This window comes from Cebus imitator, unplaced genomic scaffold, assembly GCF_001604975.1.
Source record: "Cebus imitator isolate Cc_AM_T3 unplaced genomic scaffold, Cebus_imitator-1.0 Scaffold199, whole genome shotgun sequence".
NCBI classification, from domain to species: Eukaryota; Metazoa; Chordata; class Mammalia; order Primates; family Cebidae; genus Cebus; species Cebus imitator.
This window is the reverse complement of record NW_016107514.1, coordinates 4,588,326-4,604,409: the sequence shown is the minus strand read 5'-3', so window position 1 is coordinate 4,604,409 and position 16,084 is coordinate 4,588,326. Positions and strand designations below refer to the sequence as shown.

At 36.3% G+C, this 16,084-nt stretch overlaps 1 protein-coding gene across 4 annotated transcripts in view; it reads left to right on the top strand.

The window, feature by feature from the left end:
- Positions 1 to 1,411: 1,411 nt before the first annotated feature.
- The window catches only part of LRRC39 (leucine rich repeat containing 39), a 43,498-nt gene continuing 28,825 nt past the window's right edge, over positions 1,412 to 16,084 (top strand). For all 4 annotated transcript variants that reach the window (XM_017547642.2, XM_017547643.2, XM_017547640.2 and 1 more), the window contains exons 1-2: positions 1,412 to 1,574; positions 10,863 to 11,055. In XM_017547642.2, the coding sequence (XP_017403131.1) occupies positions 10,943 to 11,055 (113 nt within the window). In that variant the 5' untranslated portion in view covers positions 1,412 to 1,574; positions 10,863 to 10,942. The remainder of the gene's footprint in view (positions 1,575 to 10,862; positions 11,056 to 16,084) is intronic.

Genomic DNA, 16,084 nt, shown 5'->3' with positions numbered 1-16,084 from the left:
TGGAGTGCAGTGGCACCATCACAGCTTGGCCTCCCTGGCTCAAGGAATCCTCTCACCTCAGTCTCCCAACTAGCTGAGACTACACGTGCCCACCACCACGCCTGGCTAGTTTTTTTTTTTTCTTTAATGGAGACAGGGCCACCATGCCTGGCTACTTTAATTTTTTTTTTTTTTTTTTTTTTTTTTTTTTTTTTTTTTTTTTTTTTTTTGGTAGAGACAAGATCTCTCTTTGTTGCTCAGGCTGGTCTCCAGCTCCTGGGCTCAAGTGATCCTACCATCCTGGCCTGTCAAAGTGCTGGGATTACAGGTGTGAGATCTTTTTACTTACCAACACATCCAAGTACTCTGTGTCGGTGGTACACACTCTTGGGACAGGGAAGTTAGTGTTTAAATTGTGGCCATGGCTTCTTTACATTTTCTGTGATCTTGAGCAGTCTCACAATTCTCAAAACTTAATTCATTATAGAATTATTAGAGAATTTCTGTGAGATAATCAGGCATAAATTTTTAAAGCGCTAATATTGCTGCGATGTCCAAATGACTACATAAATTATTATCCACCTACATGCTAAACTGCTATGTAGCCATTAAAAAAATGAAGCTACTCTAAATATACTAATATGAATAGTTTCCAAGATATCCCGAGTGAAGAAAACACAGTATAGAACAATGTATATAGTATGCTACCACCATTTTTTGTATGTGTGCATGCCTTCACGTCTGTGTAGGGGTGTAGGCATATTTAAGCTTGTAAATTCACAGATCTTTGGAAGGATACACAAGGAACTGGCAATAGTGGTTGCCTTCAGAGAAGAGAACCTCCCTACTGGAGGCAGGGGTGGTGGAAGGGGCGGGGGACAAAGAGGGTGGAGATTGAACTTCTGAATTTTGTTCCATGTGCTTATATTACAAATTCAAAAAAAAAAAAGTTATAGTTAATTTTTTTTTAAGAACCTGGAATTAAGCCCTATCTATGAAAGCTGAATAGATCAAAGTGAGAGATAACTGAATTTGAAGTCCAGGTACAGCAGAAGTTTGGGGCTCCTCTGTTACCCATGCTTATCCACATCTTTATTTTTTCTTTTCCTAAAGCATCCGGGCCTTTAGTTCAAATATTGGCAGATCTACGGTTTACTAGGTAGAATTTTTGTTATGGCATACATCAACATATTCCAAGTTTCTCTGCTTGGATGGAATAGATGCGTTAAATTCTATTAAATGAGTAAATTGTGAAAAATAGAAGGACTTTCAATAGGCATTATTTTTCAGGATCTTAGAAAGTTATGCCTGATAGTTTTATAATGTCTGTAGTATACCTTTTGCAGTCCACAGAATGCACTCACATACATTATCAGCTGATCCTTCGCAGAGAAGCCCCATGTGATTCTTTTCTATTCTCAGCTTTGTCCATGAACTAAAATTAGAACTAGGCTGACATTACATTTCACTTGGTTACAGCTGACTGGGGATTTTAATCATTTGGAGCCACATTGAAAAAAAAATCCCCCTGCAATCTACTTTTAGCTGATAGTCATTAACTTTGGTTATGTGAACTTCAGTGTCCACCGATATTGGTAAGTATTCGACAATGGTAAGTATTTTTCAGAAACATTTATTCCTTTATTCTTCACATATAACTAGATTGCTGCTGATACCTATACTGTGTCTGTATTGGCCAGAATGTCCAAACAAACTGGAATTGAATTTAAAAGTTTTTTTGTGGGGCGTTCATTAACACTCATATAATTGTGCACCTCTGGAAGATAGATTTCCCCAGAAGTAAGAAACAATTCTTCTGCAATTCGTTTTCTATGTTTACCTTACTGCCACACTATGTGCTTTTTTTTTTTATTATTATGGTAATAATCAAAGCAGAGAGTACAATCCTGTGCTGGAGGAAGAAATACATCATTATTGACTTGTGTTTCCCTAAGGGAAGTTGGTCATTATAGAAAAACTGATGGATGAACAACGTTTAATGGCCAATGAGAAAATGAATTAGCAAATGGATGAATTGTTTTACATGTCTAGTAAAATACACGTATACGTGTAGATACTTGGGATTTTTTAAATATTTGCATTATTTCAGTATTTGGCAAAAACTTCAAACTTTCTTAAATCAGAGACAATAAATTGTAAATTGATTGCAACATGCTCAGGAAGTTGGATTACCAGTATATGTATCCCTAGGTTTCTTTATAGCAAAGAGATCTTGCATTCTGTTCCTGAGTAAATTCAAAATGCCTTGCTTAGAAATTCTCTCAACAATTTCTTGCATATGCCAATTATTTATCAACACTGAAATTTTAAATTTGTTTTCTGTAATATAGTTCTTCTCTGTCTGTCTCTCACACACACATATACTACATAGTATTAGTTTTAAAAAATCAATAATTTAGAAGAGGTCAATAATGAAAAATATTATCTATCCTATTTCTATCACTAGTCCTGCTCCCTAGAAGTAATCATTTTAAGCATTTTGGGATTTAGTTTTCAGTGGTTATCTCATATTTATTTTTTTTCTTTGTCAAAGACAATTGTGTGCTATTTTTAATCAACTTTAGACATTATCTATGGAGCTTCATTATGAAAGTTCCCTTACACTGCCATAGAGTTATATTCCTATTTTTAGTTTCTCTCTTGATTATTTTCATAAAATTAAGCAAATACGTTAATCTTTATTTCTTGTTCCATAAAGTACAGACAGTATCTGTTGATTCCCCACTTTGAAGATGTATATATTGGTGTTCCTATCGTTTACTTCTTTTTCTCATTTCCTTCTTTCACATTCTGTTAAAAGTACTGTTACTGGGCCAGGCGTGATGGCTCACGCCTTTAATCCTAGCACTTTGGGAGGCTGAGGCAGGTGGATTACAAGGTCAAGAGATCGAGACCAACCTGGTCAACATGGTGAAACCCCGTCTCTACTAAAAAATACAAAAAGTTAGCTAGGCATGATGGTGCGTGCCTATAGTCCCAGCTGTTCGGGAGGCTGAGGCAGGAGAATCACTTGAACCTGGAAGGCAGAGGTTGCAGTGAGCCGAGATTGTACCACTGCACTTCAGCCTGGCAACAGAGTGAGACTCCATCTCAAAAAAAAAAAAAGTACTGTTACTGTTATGTTTTCAAGACATACTGTTATGTTTTCAAGACATACTGTTATATTTTCAAGGCATTTATATTGTGTTCTGTAACCTTCAATAAATCTTCCTTACTTTTTTATAGGTTGATGTATTTCAAAAGGTCAAGACACAGGGTTTACAGTATCATAACTATGTAATTTCTATTTTCTGCAGAGCCAACATTTCCTTCTCAGTATCAATGTCATATTCATTGTACCAAAGAAGAATGTTAAAATAGATTCTCCTTTCCTGCACTTCAATAATTGCTAAAAATCATGCCACATTTTGCTGGCTTTACATATGGACTGTGCCTTTCTTGTACAGTGTCTTCCTCAACATAATTTCTGACAGCCTTTCTTTTTGCTTATTGGGAGAAGAAATTTCCTCTTTTCACCATATCTCCAATGTCACATGGTTTTTTTCCCACTTAATTCTAGCTATTAATTTTTATCATTCATTGGATGGATACTGCCATTTTTCTTTTTTTTTTTTTTTCTTTTGTGAGACAGTTTCCCTCTTCTTGCCCATGCTGGCGTGCAATGGTGCAATCTCGGCTCACTACAATCTCTGCCCCTTGGGTTCAAGCGATTCTCCTGACTCAGCCTCCCAAGTAGCTGGGATTACAGGTATGTGACACCACCCCCAGCTACTTTTATATTTTTTTAGTGGAGATGGGCTTTCACCATGTTGGTCAGGCTGGTCTTGAACTCTTGACCTAAAGTGATCCACCCGCCTCAGCCTCCCAAAGTGCTGGGATTACAGGCATTAGCCACCGTGCCCAGCTATTGCTTTAAAAACATTGTTTTATTTTATTTTTTATTTTTTTACTATCTTGAAAAATATTGCTGGGAACAGTCTTGTTCATGTTTCCTAGTGGAGACACACCCTTCCTCTAGGTATATACCTTTGAATGGAATTACTGGATCATAAGCTGTGCTTATCTTCAACATTACCACAAAAGTATTTCAAAATAGTTAATACTAATTTACAATTTCACCAATATACCAGCAGTGAGTGAGGATTTCTGTAACTCAAATTCTCACCAACACTTGGTGTAATCAGCCTTTTGAATTTTAGCCATTCTGATGGATGTTCATTGGTATCTTATTATGTTTTTAATAAGGTGGAGTACAATTTCATATGTTTTTGGTCATTTTGAATTTTTTTTTCTCCACAAGGCAAGTTCTACCATTTGGATTTTATTTTTTGAAAATTTCCTGTTCAATTGTATTTAGTGTTGTCTTTTTTAGTTGATTTTTAGGAGTTCTTTATGTATTCTAGATGTAGTCCATTGGTGGTTACGTATGTTGCCAATATCTTCCCCCACTAATGTACATGGTATTCCTTTTATTTTCTAAGTGATGCCTTTCAATAAGTTCTTAATTGTAACATAGACCAATTTATCAGTCTGTGTTAGGCTGTTCTTGCATTGCTTTAAAGAAATACCTGGCCAGGCACAGCAGCTCATGTCTGTGATCCTAGCACTTGTAGAGGCCAATGCAAGAGGACTGCTTGAGCCCAGAAGTTCAAGACCAGCCTGGAAAACATGGAGAGATCCTGTCATGACAGAAAAATAAAAATTAAAAAAAAGCTGGCACACTGGTTCTCGCCTATAGTCCCTTCATTTATTTAGGTCTTCTTTATTTCACTCCAATTTTTAGTTTTCTGTATAGAGGTTTTACACATCCTGTTTATTGTTAAGAATTTGATTTTTATGCTATTGAAAATAGCATATTTTTAACAATTTAATATCTATTCTGAAGGCTGAGGCAGAGGGAGTCCAGGAGATCAAGGCTATCGTAAGCCATGATTGTGCCACTTCATTCCAACCTTGGTGATAGAGTAAGCCTGTCTCAAGAACACACACACACACACATACACACACACACACACACACGCACACACACACACAAACAAAGAAATACCTGCTACTGGGTAAATTACAAAGAAAAGAGGTTTAACTGGCTCACGGTTCTGTAGGCTTTCAGGAAGCATGGTGCTGGCATCTGCTTGGCTTCTAGTGAAGCCTCAGGGAGCTTTCAATCATAGCAGAAGGTGGAGGGGGAAGCCTGCATCCCACAAGGCCAGAGCAGGAGCAAAAGAGGAAGCAGGGGGAGGTGCTACACACTTAACCAGATCTCACAAGAGCTCACTGTTTTAAGGACAGCACCATGCCAGAAGGGATCCTCCTCCATGATCTAATCACCTCCTACCTAGCCCCACCTCCAACATTGGGGATTACAGTTCAACATGAGATTTGGTGGGAACATATATTCAAACTATATCACAATCTTTTCCTTTATGGATATGCTTTGTATTCTGTTTTAAAAAGTGTTCTCCCCTTTAAGGACATGAAGATAAGACCGATATTGTCACGCAAATGCTTTACTTTTTCTACTTTCACTTTTAGGTCTACAATTCACATGGAATTAATTTTGATAATATATAGATATTCAACTGTACCAATGTAATTCTTCTTAAAAAATTATTTCCATGGCCAGGTGCAGTGGCTCATGCCTGTAATCCCAGCACCTTGGGAGGTCAAGGCAGGCAGATCACTTGAGCCTAGAAGTTCAAGACTAGCCTGGGCAACATGGAAAAATCCCATCTCCACAAAATACAAAAATTAGCCAGGTGTGGTGGTGTGTGCCCATAGTCCCAGCTTCTTTGGAGGCTGAGGTGATAGGATGGCTTGAGCCCAGGAGGTGGAGTTTGCAGTGAGCCAAGATCATGCCACTACTCTCCAGTTTGGACAACAGAACCAGACCCTGTCTCAAAAACAATTATTTCCACAATGTTCTGCAGTGCCCTTGTGTATGCGTCTATTTCTGGGGTTCCTTATTTAAGTACACTGATATGTTTGTCTATTGCACCAATAACATTATCTAGTACCGTAGCTTTAAAAGAGATCTTGATGAATGTGGAATAAATCCTTCCACTCTAGTTTTCTTTGGCAAGAGTATTTGGGCTATTTTGTAGCCTTAGAATTGTCACTAAAAATAAGAAACTGATTGCCAAGTTACCCCTCTCCTTCTCCAAATGAAATTTTTATTGAGATTGATTATAGTTCAATGTAGGTATAATTTTTACAGATTGAGTCTTTCAACCAATGAATATAATGTATATCTCTTCATTTATTTAGATCTTTAATTTCACTCCAATTTTTAGTTTTATTTATAGAGGTTTACACATCCTGTTTATTGTTAAGAATTTGATTTTTATGCTATTTAAAATAGTATTGTTTAAAGAATTTAATATCTATTTTCTCCTGGAATATAGATACATAATTGATTTTTCAAAATATTGACTTGCCAGAAATCTTGCTAAACATTGTTATTAATTCTATATATTTAGCTGTAGATTCTCTTGTATTTTGTAGTTCATAATTGTACACATGGAAATGTCTTTTTTTTTATTCCTTTTCAGACTTTATGCCTTTTATTTCTTTTTCTTGCTTTTATGCAATGGGTAGAGCCATTATACAGTATTGAATGGAAGTCATGAGAACAGACATCTTTTTCTAATTTTAAATGAAAGGCTTTCACTGTTACACTATTAAGTACGATTGCTGCAGGTTTTTATTAGATATGGTTTGTTAGGTTAAAGAAGTTATCTTTTATTTATAGTATGTTAAGAGTTGTTTTTAATCACATGATATTAAATTGTAATGATTTTCTACATCTATTGGAATAATATTTTTTTCTCTTCTAGTTTATTAATTCAGAATATTACATTAATTGATTTCTCAAAGATAAGCAAACAAACTTTAACCTCTGGAATAAACCCAACATGGCTATAATGTATTTACTTTGTTTTATGGTTTTTGTTTGTTTGTTTGTTTTTGAGATGGAGTCTGGCTCTGTCACCCAGGCTGGAGTGCAGTGGTGCTATCTCAGCTCACTGCAACTTCCACCTCTTGGGTTCAAGTGATTCTCCTGCTTCAGTCTCCCCAGTAGCTGGGATTACAGGTGCATGCCACCATGACTGGCTAATTTTTGTATTTTTGTATTTTTAATTTTCATTTTCTATATATTTTTTTGGAGACAGATTCTCACTCTGTCGCCCAGGCTGGAGTGCAGTGGCCTGATCTCGACTCACCGCAACCTCCTAATTTTTTGTATTTTAGTAGAGACAGGGTTTCACCATGTTGCCCAGGCTGGTCTTGAACTCCTGAGTTCATGCAATCCACCCATATCAGCCTCCAAAAGTGTTAGGATTACAGGCATGAGCCACCACACCTGGCCCCTTTTGTATATATATATATATATTTTTTCCCCCATTTATTTATTTTATTGCATTTTAGGTTTTGGCTTTTGTATATTTTTAATAGAGATGGGTTTCACCATGTTGGCCAGGCTGGTCTCGAACTCCTGACCTTGAGTGATCTGTCTGCCTCAGCCTCCCAAAGTGCTGGAATACAGGCATGAGCCACCGCACTGGGCCAGTATTTTCTTTTTCACATATTACCAGATATGGTTTGCCAGTATATTGTTTAGTACTTTTCTCCATAATATGTTTGTTAGTGAGATTTTGTATTTTTCTTTCTAGAATTACCATTCTTAGGGTTTGGTATCAAGGTTATGCTAATCTCATAATCTGAATTGGGAAGTCTTTTCTTTCTGTTCTCATGAAGAGTTTGTGCTATGGTTACTGTTATTATTACCCCTCAAATGCTTGGTAGAATCTGCTGTTGAAGTCATCTCTGGAACTAGCAGTTTTTAATGGAGAGATTTTAGATTGTTATTATTGTATTCTATTGTGTCATTTAAAAATTTTATACATGTATGAGCTTATGTATGATATGCCCTTCTGCTTTCTTTGGGTTTGTTTTGCCTTCTTTAACTTCCTGAGATGGATGTAAAGTTTTGAGCCTCATTTCTTCTAAAATGTATATTTAAGGCTAGAAATTTCCCTCTACTATATTACCTATATTCCATACATTCTGATTTGTGATGTTTTGTTAATTCAGTTCAAAATCCTTTCTTATTTTCATTATGATAGCTTCTTCGACTTTTTCATTATGATAGCTTCCATGTGTTTTTTTAAAAACATTATGTATTCTGTCATTGTAGGACATAGTTCTTTATTTACCATTTAATTACATCTATTTATTGTGTAGTTCAAATCTTCAGTATTCTTCCTAAGTTTTAAACTGCTGGTTCAATCAATCGCTAAAAAAAAATGGTTAAAATCTTCCACTTCAATTCTGGATTCCTTGATTTTTCCGTTTAGTTCTATCAATTTTCCCTCATATATTTGGAAGCCATGTTATTAAAGGTATACAGTTTAAAGTTCTTTTATATTTCTTGTGGAATGAATCTTTTATTATTATATGATTGATCTTTTATGTCTGGAAAGTATTTGTGCCTAAAGTCCATTTTGTCTGTTATTAATATGTTGATACTAGCCTTCTTTTGCTTAGTGTTTCCACAGTATATCTTTCTCAGTTCTCAAAAAATCTAATTGATTAGCCAGACATGGCGGCACATGCCTGTACTTCCAGCTACCTGAGAGGCTAAGGCAGGAGGATCACTTGATCCCAGAGGTTGGGGCTGCAGTGAGTCATGATCCTGCCACTGCATTGAAGCCTGGGTGATAGAGTGAGACTTTGTCTCAAAAAAGCAAAGAAGAAAGAAAGGGAGGAAGGGAGGGAGGGAGGGAAGGAAGGAAGAAAGAAAGGAAATAAAAAAGAAAAAATTAATTGAAATATAATTCATATATAAATTCTCTCTTTTAGTGTACAACTCAGTGGTTTTTAATATATTCAAGAGTTGTACAATCATCATCACTAATTCTAGAACATTTTAATCACTCAAAAAACTGTACAGTTAGCAGTCATTCCCTATTCCCCCCTCTACAAAACACCTGGGTACCACTAAGCTACTTTTTGAATCTATAGATTTGCATATTCTGGAGATTTCTTATAAATGAGATTATGTATGTGGTCTTTTGTGTCTGGCTTCTTTCACTTAGCATAATTTTGTTCAACGTTTATTTATACTGTGGCATGTATCTATACCTTATTCATTTTTATTGCCAAATAATATTTCATTGTATGGACATACCACCTCTTGTTTATACATTCATCAGCAAATGGCCATTTGTGTTGTTTCCACCTTTTAGCTATTACAAATACTGTTTCTATCAACATTCACATACAGGAGTTTGTGAGAACATATGTTTTCGTTTCTCTTGGGTATATACCTAGAAGTGGATCTTTTCTATTCTTGTACTGTCCACTTTTCTCTATCTTTGTTTTTTAGGTATGCCTCTCATAAACAACACTCAGGATTTTGTCTTTTCTTTAATTGGATGATCTTTGTATATTAACTTGGAACACTTAGTCATCAGGGAAGTACAAATTATGACTATCCTGGGATATCGCTTTAGGCAGTAGTATGTTGGTGAGGATGTATAACAATGGGGACCCTTACACAGTGGTAGTAAGGGCATAAATGGGCACAGACAATTTGGAAAACAAATTGGCTCTGTCTTGTAAATTGGAACATGTACATACACTATGATCCAGCAATTCTAATTCTAGGTATGTACCCAATAGAAATAATTCCACTTGAACACCAAGAAAATAAAACAATAATTTTAGAAACATTATTGCTTATAATAGCAAAGCTCTGGGACTCAAATATTCACATTCATTAGAATGGATAAACTGTGGCATAGTTATATATTTTGGAGATCATGGCATATGAATATATGACACTTTTCCTTTTTTTTGAACTATATAATTTCCCATGATATGGGTAGACTATAGTTTACTGATGAAATGTTAGGCTGTTTCAATATTTTGCTGTTATAAAAAACACTGCAAATAACTTTGAAAATATTTGAAATATAAATTAAGTGTGGATGAGCATTTGTGAGTTTGATAGATATTACCAAGTTTCTCTCCATACAGAATATAACAAGACTACCATTGATTAATGAGAATGTCTGTTTCCCTATGTTGTTGCAAATTTCATTGCTTCCTTTTCCAACTACATTACTTTCTATTTACTTTACTTGCATTACAGTCTTTCTATAATGTTGAATATAAATGATTGTGGATGTCTTTGTATTCCTGAATTTGAAAGGAAATAATTTAAATAATTGTAAATCAAATTCTTTTATTATTGCTAGTTTGGTAAAAAAAAAAATCATTATGATTATTTTAAGGCCATAGGACATTCCATGAAATGTACCTACCATAATTTACATAACCATTCTTCTATTATTATTTTCTGAAATTCAGGCCAAAGTCCTTAATACTGCCATCTGTCCATTTGCAATTTATTTTACACAAAAAGAAGGAATCCCAATATGCTAATCACTTAACTGAATTTCCACTTGTGCATATGGGATCCTGATTAGATTGATATCTCAAGATGCCAGTCTTTTAAAAATCTCCATTATATAACTATTTTCCTATAATCAGACATGAAGACTAGCTGCAGTTTTTCATTATTGTAAATTACCTAATAACAAAGGAATCATGTGTTAGATATGAGACCCCCAAGACAATTGTTCGTCTTCTTTAAAGCTTAATTTTCTCATCTACATATTAGTTAATAAAAGTACCTATATTATAGTATTTTATGAGAACTTTTAAGTATGATATGGCATGTAAAGTATATAAAATAACTTGTGGAGCATGGAATGTGTTCTATAAATATTAACTATTATGATCTTTATGGTATTCAGTGAACAGTCTGAGACATTGCTTTTTTTCTCTGGTACAATTAGGTCCTTTCTGAAATGGCATCTATGATTCAGCTATTCAAAACTTAATGAAGTTGGTGACTCTATGACAATGTGGAGGAATCATGACTGAAAATGTGGTTTGTACTGGGGCTGTCAATGCTGTAAAGGAAGTTTGGGAAGAAAGAATAAAGAAACACAATGAAGACCTGAAGCGAGAGAAGGAATTTCAACGCAAGTATGCTAAAACATATTTATTATTTTGAATTAGCGAAAATTCATATTATCATCACCATAAAAAAGAACATCTAAATGCCTTATTATTGAATTTGACATAGATTTTTATTTACTGAAAACTCAAAATATGCTTAAAGGAAATAGCTGACTCAAATTTGTCTATGTGATAGGAGTCACAAAAAATACACGTGAAAATAGTAGCTATCTTATGCACTCATACAACTGTGTTTAACATTGATCAAAGTTTGATTAGCATTATATAGCCTAATTTTTAGGACTGTATGTTCAGGATTACATGACCTAGGATCTAAAACAATATTTGGCCGTAGAAGGTATAGTAGATTCTCAACTATTTGAATAGCCGTGTGTTCTAGCCAGGGCTGCTGGATCACTTGATTCTTTGATTTGGGCTATATTTATGTCACTCTCATTTCCTCTGCCTCCATTTTTATCTTACGTACTTTCTTGATTGGATGTCTCCAAAAAGTATTCCACTAATCCTGCAAAAATAGCCCCTTTCCTCATAGATTCATATAGTTCCATACAATTCTCGTTCATTGTCTCTTTCTAAACATTAAATTAGCAAGTGTTATTTTCCAATGTCAGCAAATAACAGAAAATTCAACTAAAGATGGCTTAAGCGATAGGGAAGTAAGGCAGTTCCAAAGATAGTCAGTCCAAAGCCTCAACATCTTTTAAAAGTCAGCTTTTCTTTTCACCTTCCACTGTTAATCTCCGGGTCAGTTTGATCCTCAGATTAGCTTCCTTCACTGTTACAAGATGACTGATGCATTTCCAGACATCACAGCCAATCATCATTATGTTTTCAGAAGAGTGGAAACTATTTTTTTCTATTTCTTCTTTAAGAGTAAGAAAATCTTTCTCAGAGGGTCCCCCCAAAACCCTCTCCTTCACCTCTCATTGACCAGAATGGGATCATTTGTACACATCTAACCCAGTTACCTTCTAGGGGAATGAGATTGTTTGATTCGTTTAGACAAATTAAGATTCATCCTGGTGTATTAGTCCATTTTCATGCTGCTGATAAAGACATACCTGAGACTGGGTAATTTGTAAAGGAAAGAGGCTTAATTGACTCACAGTTCCATATGGCTGAGGGGGCCTTACAATCAAGCTGGAAGACAAAGGAAGAGCAAAGGGACATCTTACATGGCTGTCAGCAAAAAGAGAATGAGAGCCACACAAAAGGGGAAATCTCAGCCGGACACAGTGGCTCATGACTGTAATCCCAGCACTTTGGGAGGCTGAGGCAGGTAGATCACCTGAGGTCAGGAGTTTGAGACCAGCCTGACCAATATGGTGAAACCCCATCTCTACTAAATACAAAAAATTAGCTGGGACTGTTGGTGCGACCCTGTAATCCCAGCTATTTGGGAGGCTGAGGCAGGAGAATCACTTGGACCCAGGAGGCAGAGGTTGCAGTGAGCCGAGATTGTGTCATTACACTCCATCCTGGGCAACAAGAGTGAAACTGCATCTCAAAAACAAAAAAAAAAAAAAAAAAAAAAAAAAAAAAAAAAAAAAAAAAAAAAAAAAAAAAAAAAAGAAAGAAAGAAAGGGAAAACTTCGTATAAAACCATCAGATCTTGGAAGACTTATTCACTACCATGAGAACAGTATCGGACCCTTCCACAACATGTGGGAATTACCGGAGCCACAATTAAAGATGAGATTTGGGTGGAGACATAGCCAAACCATATCACCTGGATTACTTGGTAAACACTTGGACTTGGAAACAATTGGTATTCTTCCAGTAAACAAGGGTGAGGGGCAAGAATCTACTGATAAGCAATGATTTGTGTCACTAAATATCTGTAAAAGCAAAAGATCTGGACAAGGAAAAATCATTCTTCCCAAGAGAAGCTAATAAAGATGACACTGATGCTAACAATGATAGATAAGGGCAGCAGGCACTTATTGTGCACTTATTGTTTACTAGGAACTCTGCTAACTACTGTATTTGTACTATCTCATTTAATTTTCTCTACATGCTGAAATATAGTATCATTATGAGGATGAGACTGTCCTATGAGAGAAGAAAATCAAAATAATAGTGGCTTAAACGAGATCTGTTAACTTTTCTGATAAGTGATCCACTGCTGGAATAGCACTCCACTGAGTCAGACATCCTAGTTTCTTCTATCTTGTTGCTCAATTGTGCACGTTTTCCATTCCTGAAGTCCCCTCGTGGTCCAAACTAGATACACCAACTGCAGCCATCATATTTGTTTCTGGTTAGGAGGAAGCTGCACTTCCAGGAAGCTGCTCACACTGCAGTTTCTGCTGACATCCCACTGGCCAAAACTTCACATAACCCATATCTAGCTATGAAAGAGGATAGGTAAATGAGATCTTATGCCCAGTTAAATTTAGATAATTTATTATTGCTTTTTATTTTTTTAGAGACAGGATCTTGGGTTCCTGCTATGTTGCCCAGGCTGGACTTGAACTTCTGGGCTCAGCTATCCTCCTGCTTCAGCCTCCTAGGTAGCTGGGACTATAGGTGCACACCTGGCTCAGGATCCATTATTGAGGAAGAGAAGAGTTACATCTTTGCCATATGCAGATGCTTTTATTTTCTCCAATTTAAAGATGGAAAACCTGAGGGACAGTTCTAAGAAATTTGTCAAAGATCACACCACTAACACATGTGAAACTGGTATGGACACCTAAGCAATCTGACTCAGTAAGCATTACATTCACCTCAGGTTTTACATTTCCCCAGATTGACCCTTTCTACATAAAGCTACACTTAAGAAATGTGTTATGTTTATATTGCACAGTTATGAAAACTCTGACTCTAGACTACTCTTTCTTCTTTATTTTATTAATGCCCCAACTTCTTTTGACCCATAGAATATTTTTAATAAACCCTATCCATTTTTTTAACAGTGGCTAGGAATCATGACTTGGTTCTCAACTCCTGAATTTCACCTATTTCATGTATCTAGTGTTAAAGAAAAAAATTATCTGAACACGTGCTAATGATGGTAAGGCAGACTTTATTCAATGGGAGCCATGCAATTGGGTATAAGGAGCACTGCAATGGGGTCTTGCAGTCAGAGAGAGAGATTGGGCTCAGTTCTCACATGAACAAGGGCAAGTGGGCATTTTTATATAACCCAGGAGCAGGGTGGGATTCAGTGGATGTAAAATTATTAAGAGGAAATATCAAGGATGAGGTTTCTGGCTAAAATGACTTGATAGAATTATTGCTGAAGGAGGGTATCAAGGAAGGAGGAGTTCCCCTTAAACTGACATAGCATACTTTTTTCTCGTAAAAATGTTTTTAAACTTTTCCCCACCCAGTTCTTAGTAAGTGTGTAGACACAGCAATATTTTTGTTCAAAGTGGATTCTACAAGGATAGAGAGGGAAGCCCCAGGGTCAAGCCTGGTCAAGCAGAAGACTTAGGAGCCTGACTAAAGTGTTGATAAAAGGGATCTTTGTCATTATTAAGAATCGTTTAATTTCAGAAATTTCAGAAGTTCTCTATGTAAGAGTAATGAGTGTGCAGTCTTGCCCTTACTGCTTGTTCTTTTTGGCATCATCTATTTTATGATTAGGGAGGAGGATTTTCTGTTAGCAAAATGTAATTTCCAAAAGTTAAGTTACACACAAATCTATGATTATGAAGATTATGCCTAGAATTTGTAGAGTTTTCTGATAACATTTGAGGAAAAAAATTAGAGATTGTTTAAAAATGTAGGGGGGAAATTACAAACTCTCTTTTGCCAACCCTAGACCAAAATCGGCTTCTACTTTTAGAAACATTACATGGAGATTGTGTAATGTAGTTTTTCAAAACACCTTTCCCTTAGTCTTAAAACAATTTCATTGTAAAATCATTGTACAATATTATAAAGCTTGGTTCATGGTTAAAATTAAGTATAAACCACTTTAAAAGTACATTGTCTAGAGATCAAAGGTTAGGTTTAAAACCTGTAATGCGACTAAATAAATAATTTTCCAGGCATGGTGGCTCACGCCTGTAATCCCAGCACTTTGGGAGGCTGAGGTATGAGGATCTCTTGATCCCAAGGAGTTTGAGACCAGACTGGGCAACATAGTGAGACCCCATCTCTAAAAGAAATTTAAATTAGCTGGGCATGGTGGCATGCAACTGCAGTCCCCGATACTTAGGAGGCAGAGGGGTGAGGCAGGAGGATCGATTGAGCCCTGGAGGTCGAGACTGCAGTAAGTCATGATTATACCACTGCACGCCAGCCTGGGTGACAGAGCAAGACACTGTCTCATAAAAAAAAAAAAGAAAGAAAAAGAAAAAAATTAATAAATAAACAATGATAATTGATGCAAAATGGTAAGAATCTTAGAGTCCTTTCAAGGTGAGACAGAGAAGCTGATTGTCAGCAAAAGGCTAATCGGAAAATTCATAGAAATTTTAAACTGACCAAAAGTAACCCAAAGAGATGTCCCTTCTTTTTTACTCTGCTCTTAAATAGAGCAGTGTTTCTCAAACTTGTCTGTATAGGAATCACACAGAGATCTTATTAAAATAGGCTCTGGGTTAGTAAGTCTGGAGTAGGACCAAGAGTCTGGATTTCTAACAAGCTCCCAGGAGACAATGATGCTGCTGTTGTGCAAATCACAGTGAGTAGCAAGGAAGCAGACAGAAGCAGAAGATTTGAAAGTGGTCTGTACACAGGCAAGGGGTAAGAAGGGTAAAAATGTAATCTAATGCTTCCTCTCTCAGCTAAAAGTGGCTAAAGCTTTGGGTACAAATGAAAGAAAAAAAAGCCTACAGTTTTAATAGAAATTGTTCTTTCTCGCCGGGCGCGGTGGCTCAAGCCTGTAATCCCAGCACTTTGGGAGGCCGAGGCGGGTGGATCACGAGGTCAAGAGATCGAGACCGTCCTGGTCAACATGGAGAAACCCCGTCTCTACTAAAACTACAAAAAATTAGCTGGGCATGGTGGTGCGTGCCTGTAATCCCAGCTACTCAGGAGGCTGAGGCAGGAGAATTGCCTGAACCCAGGAGGCGGAGGTTGC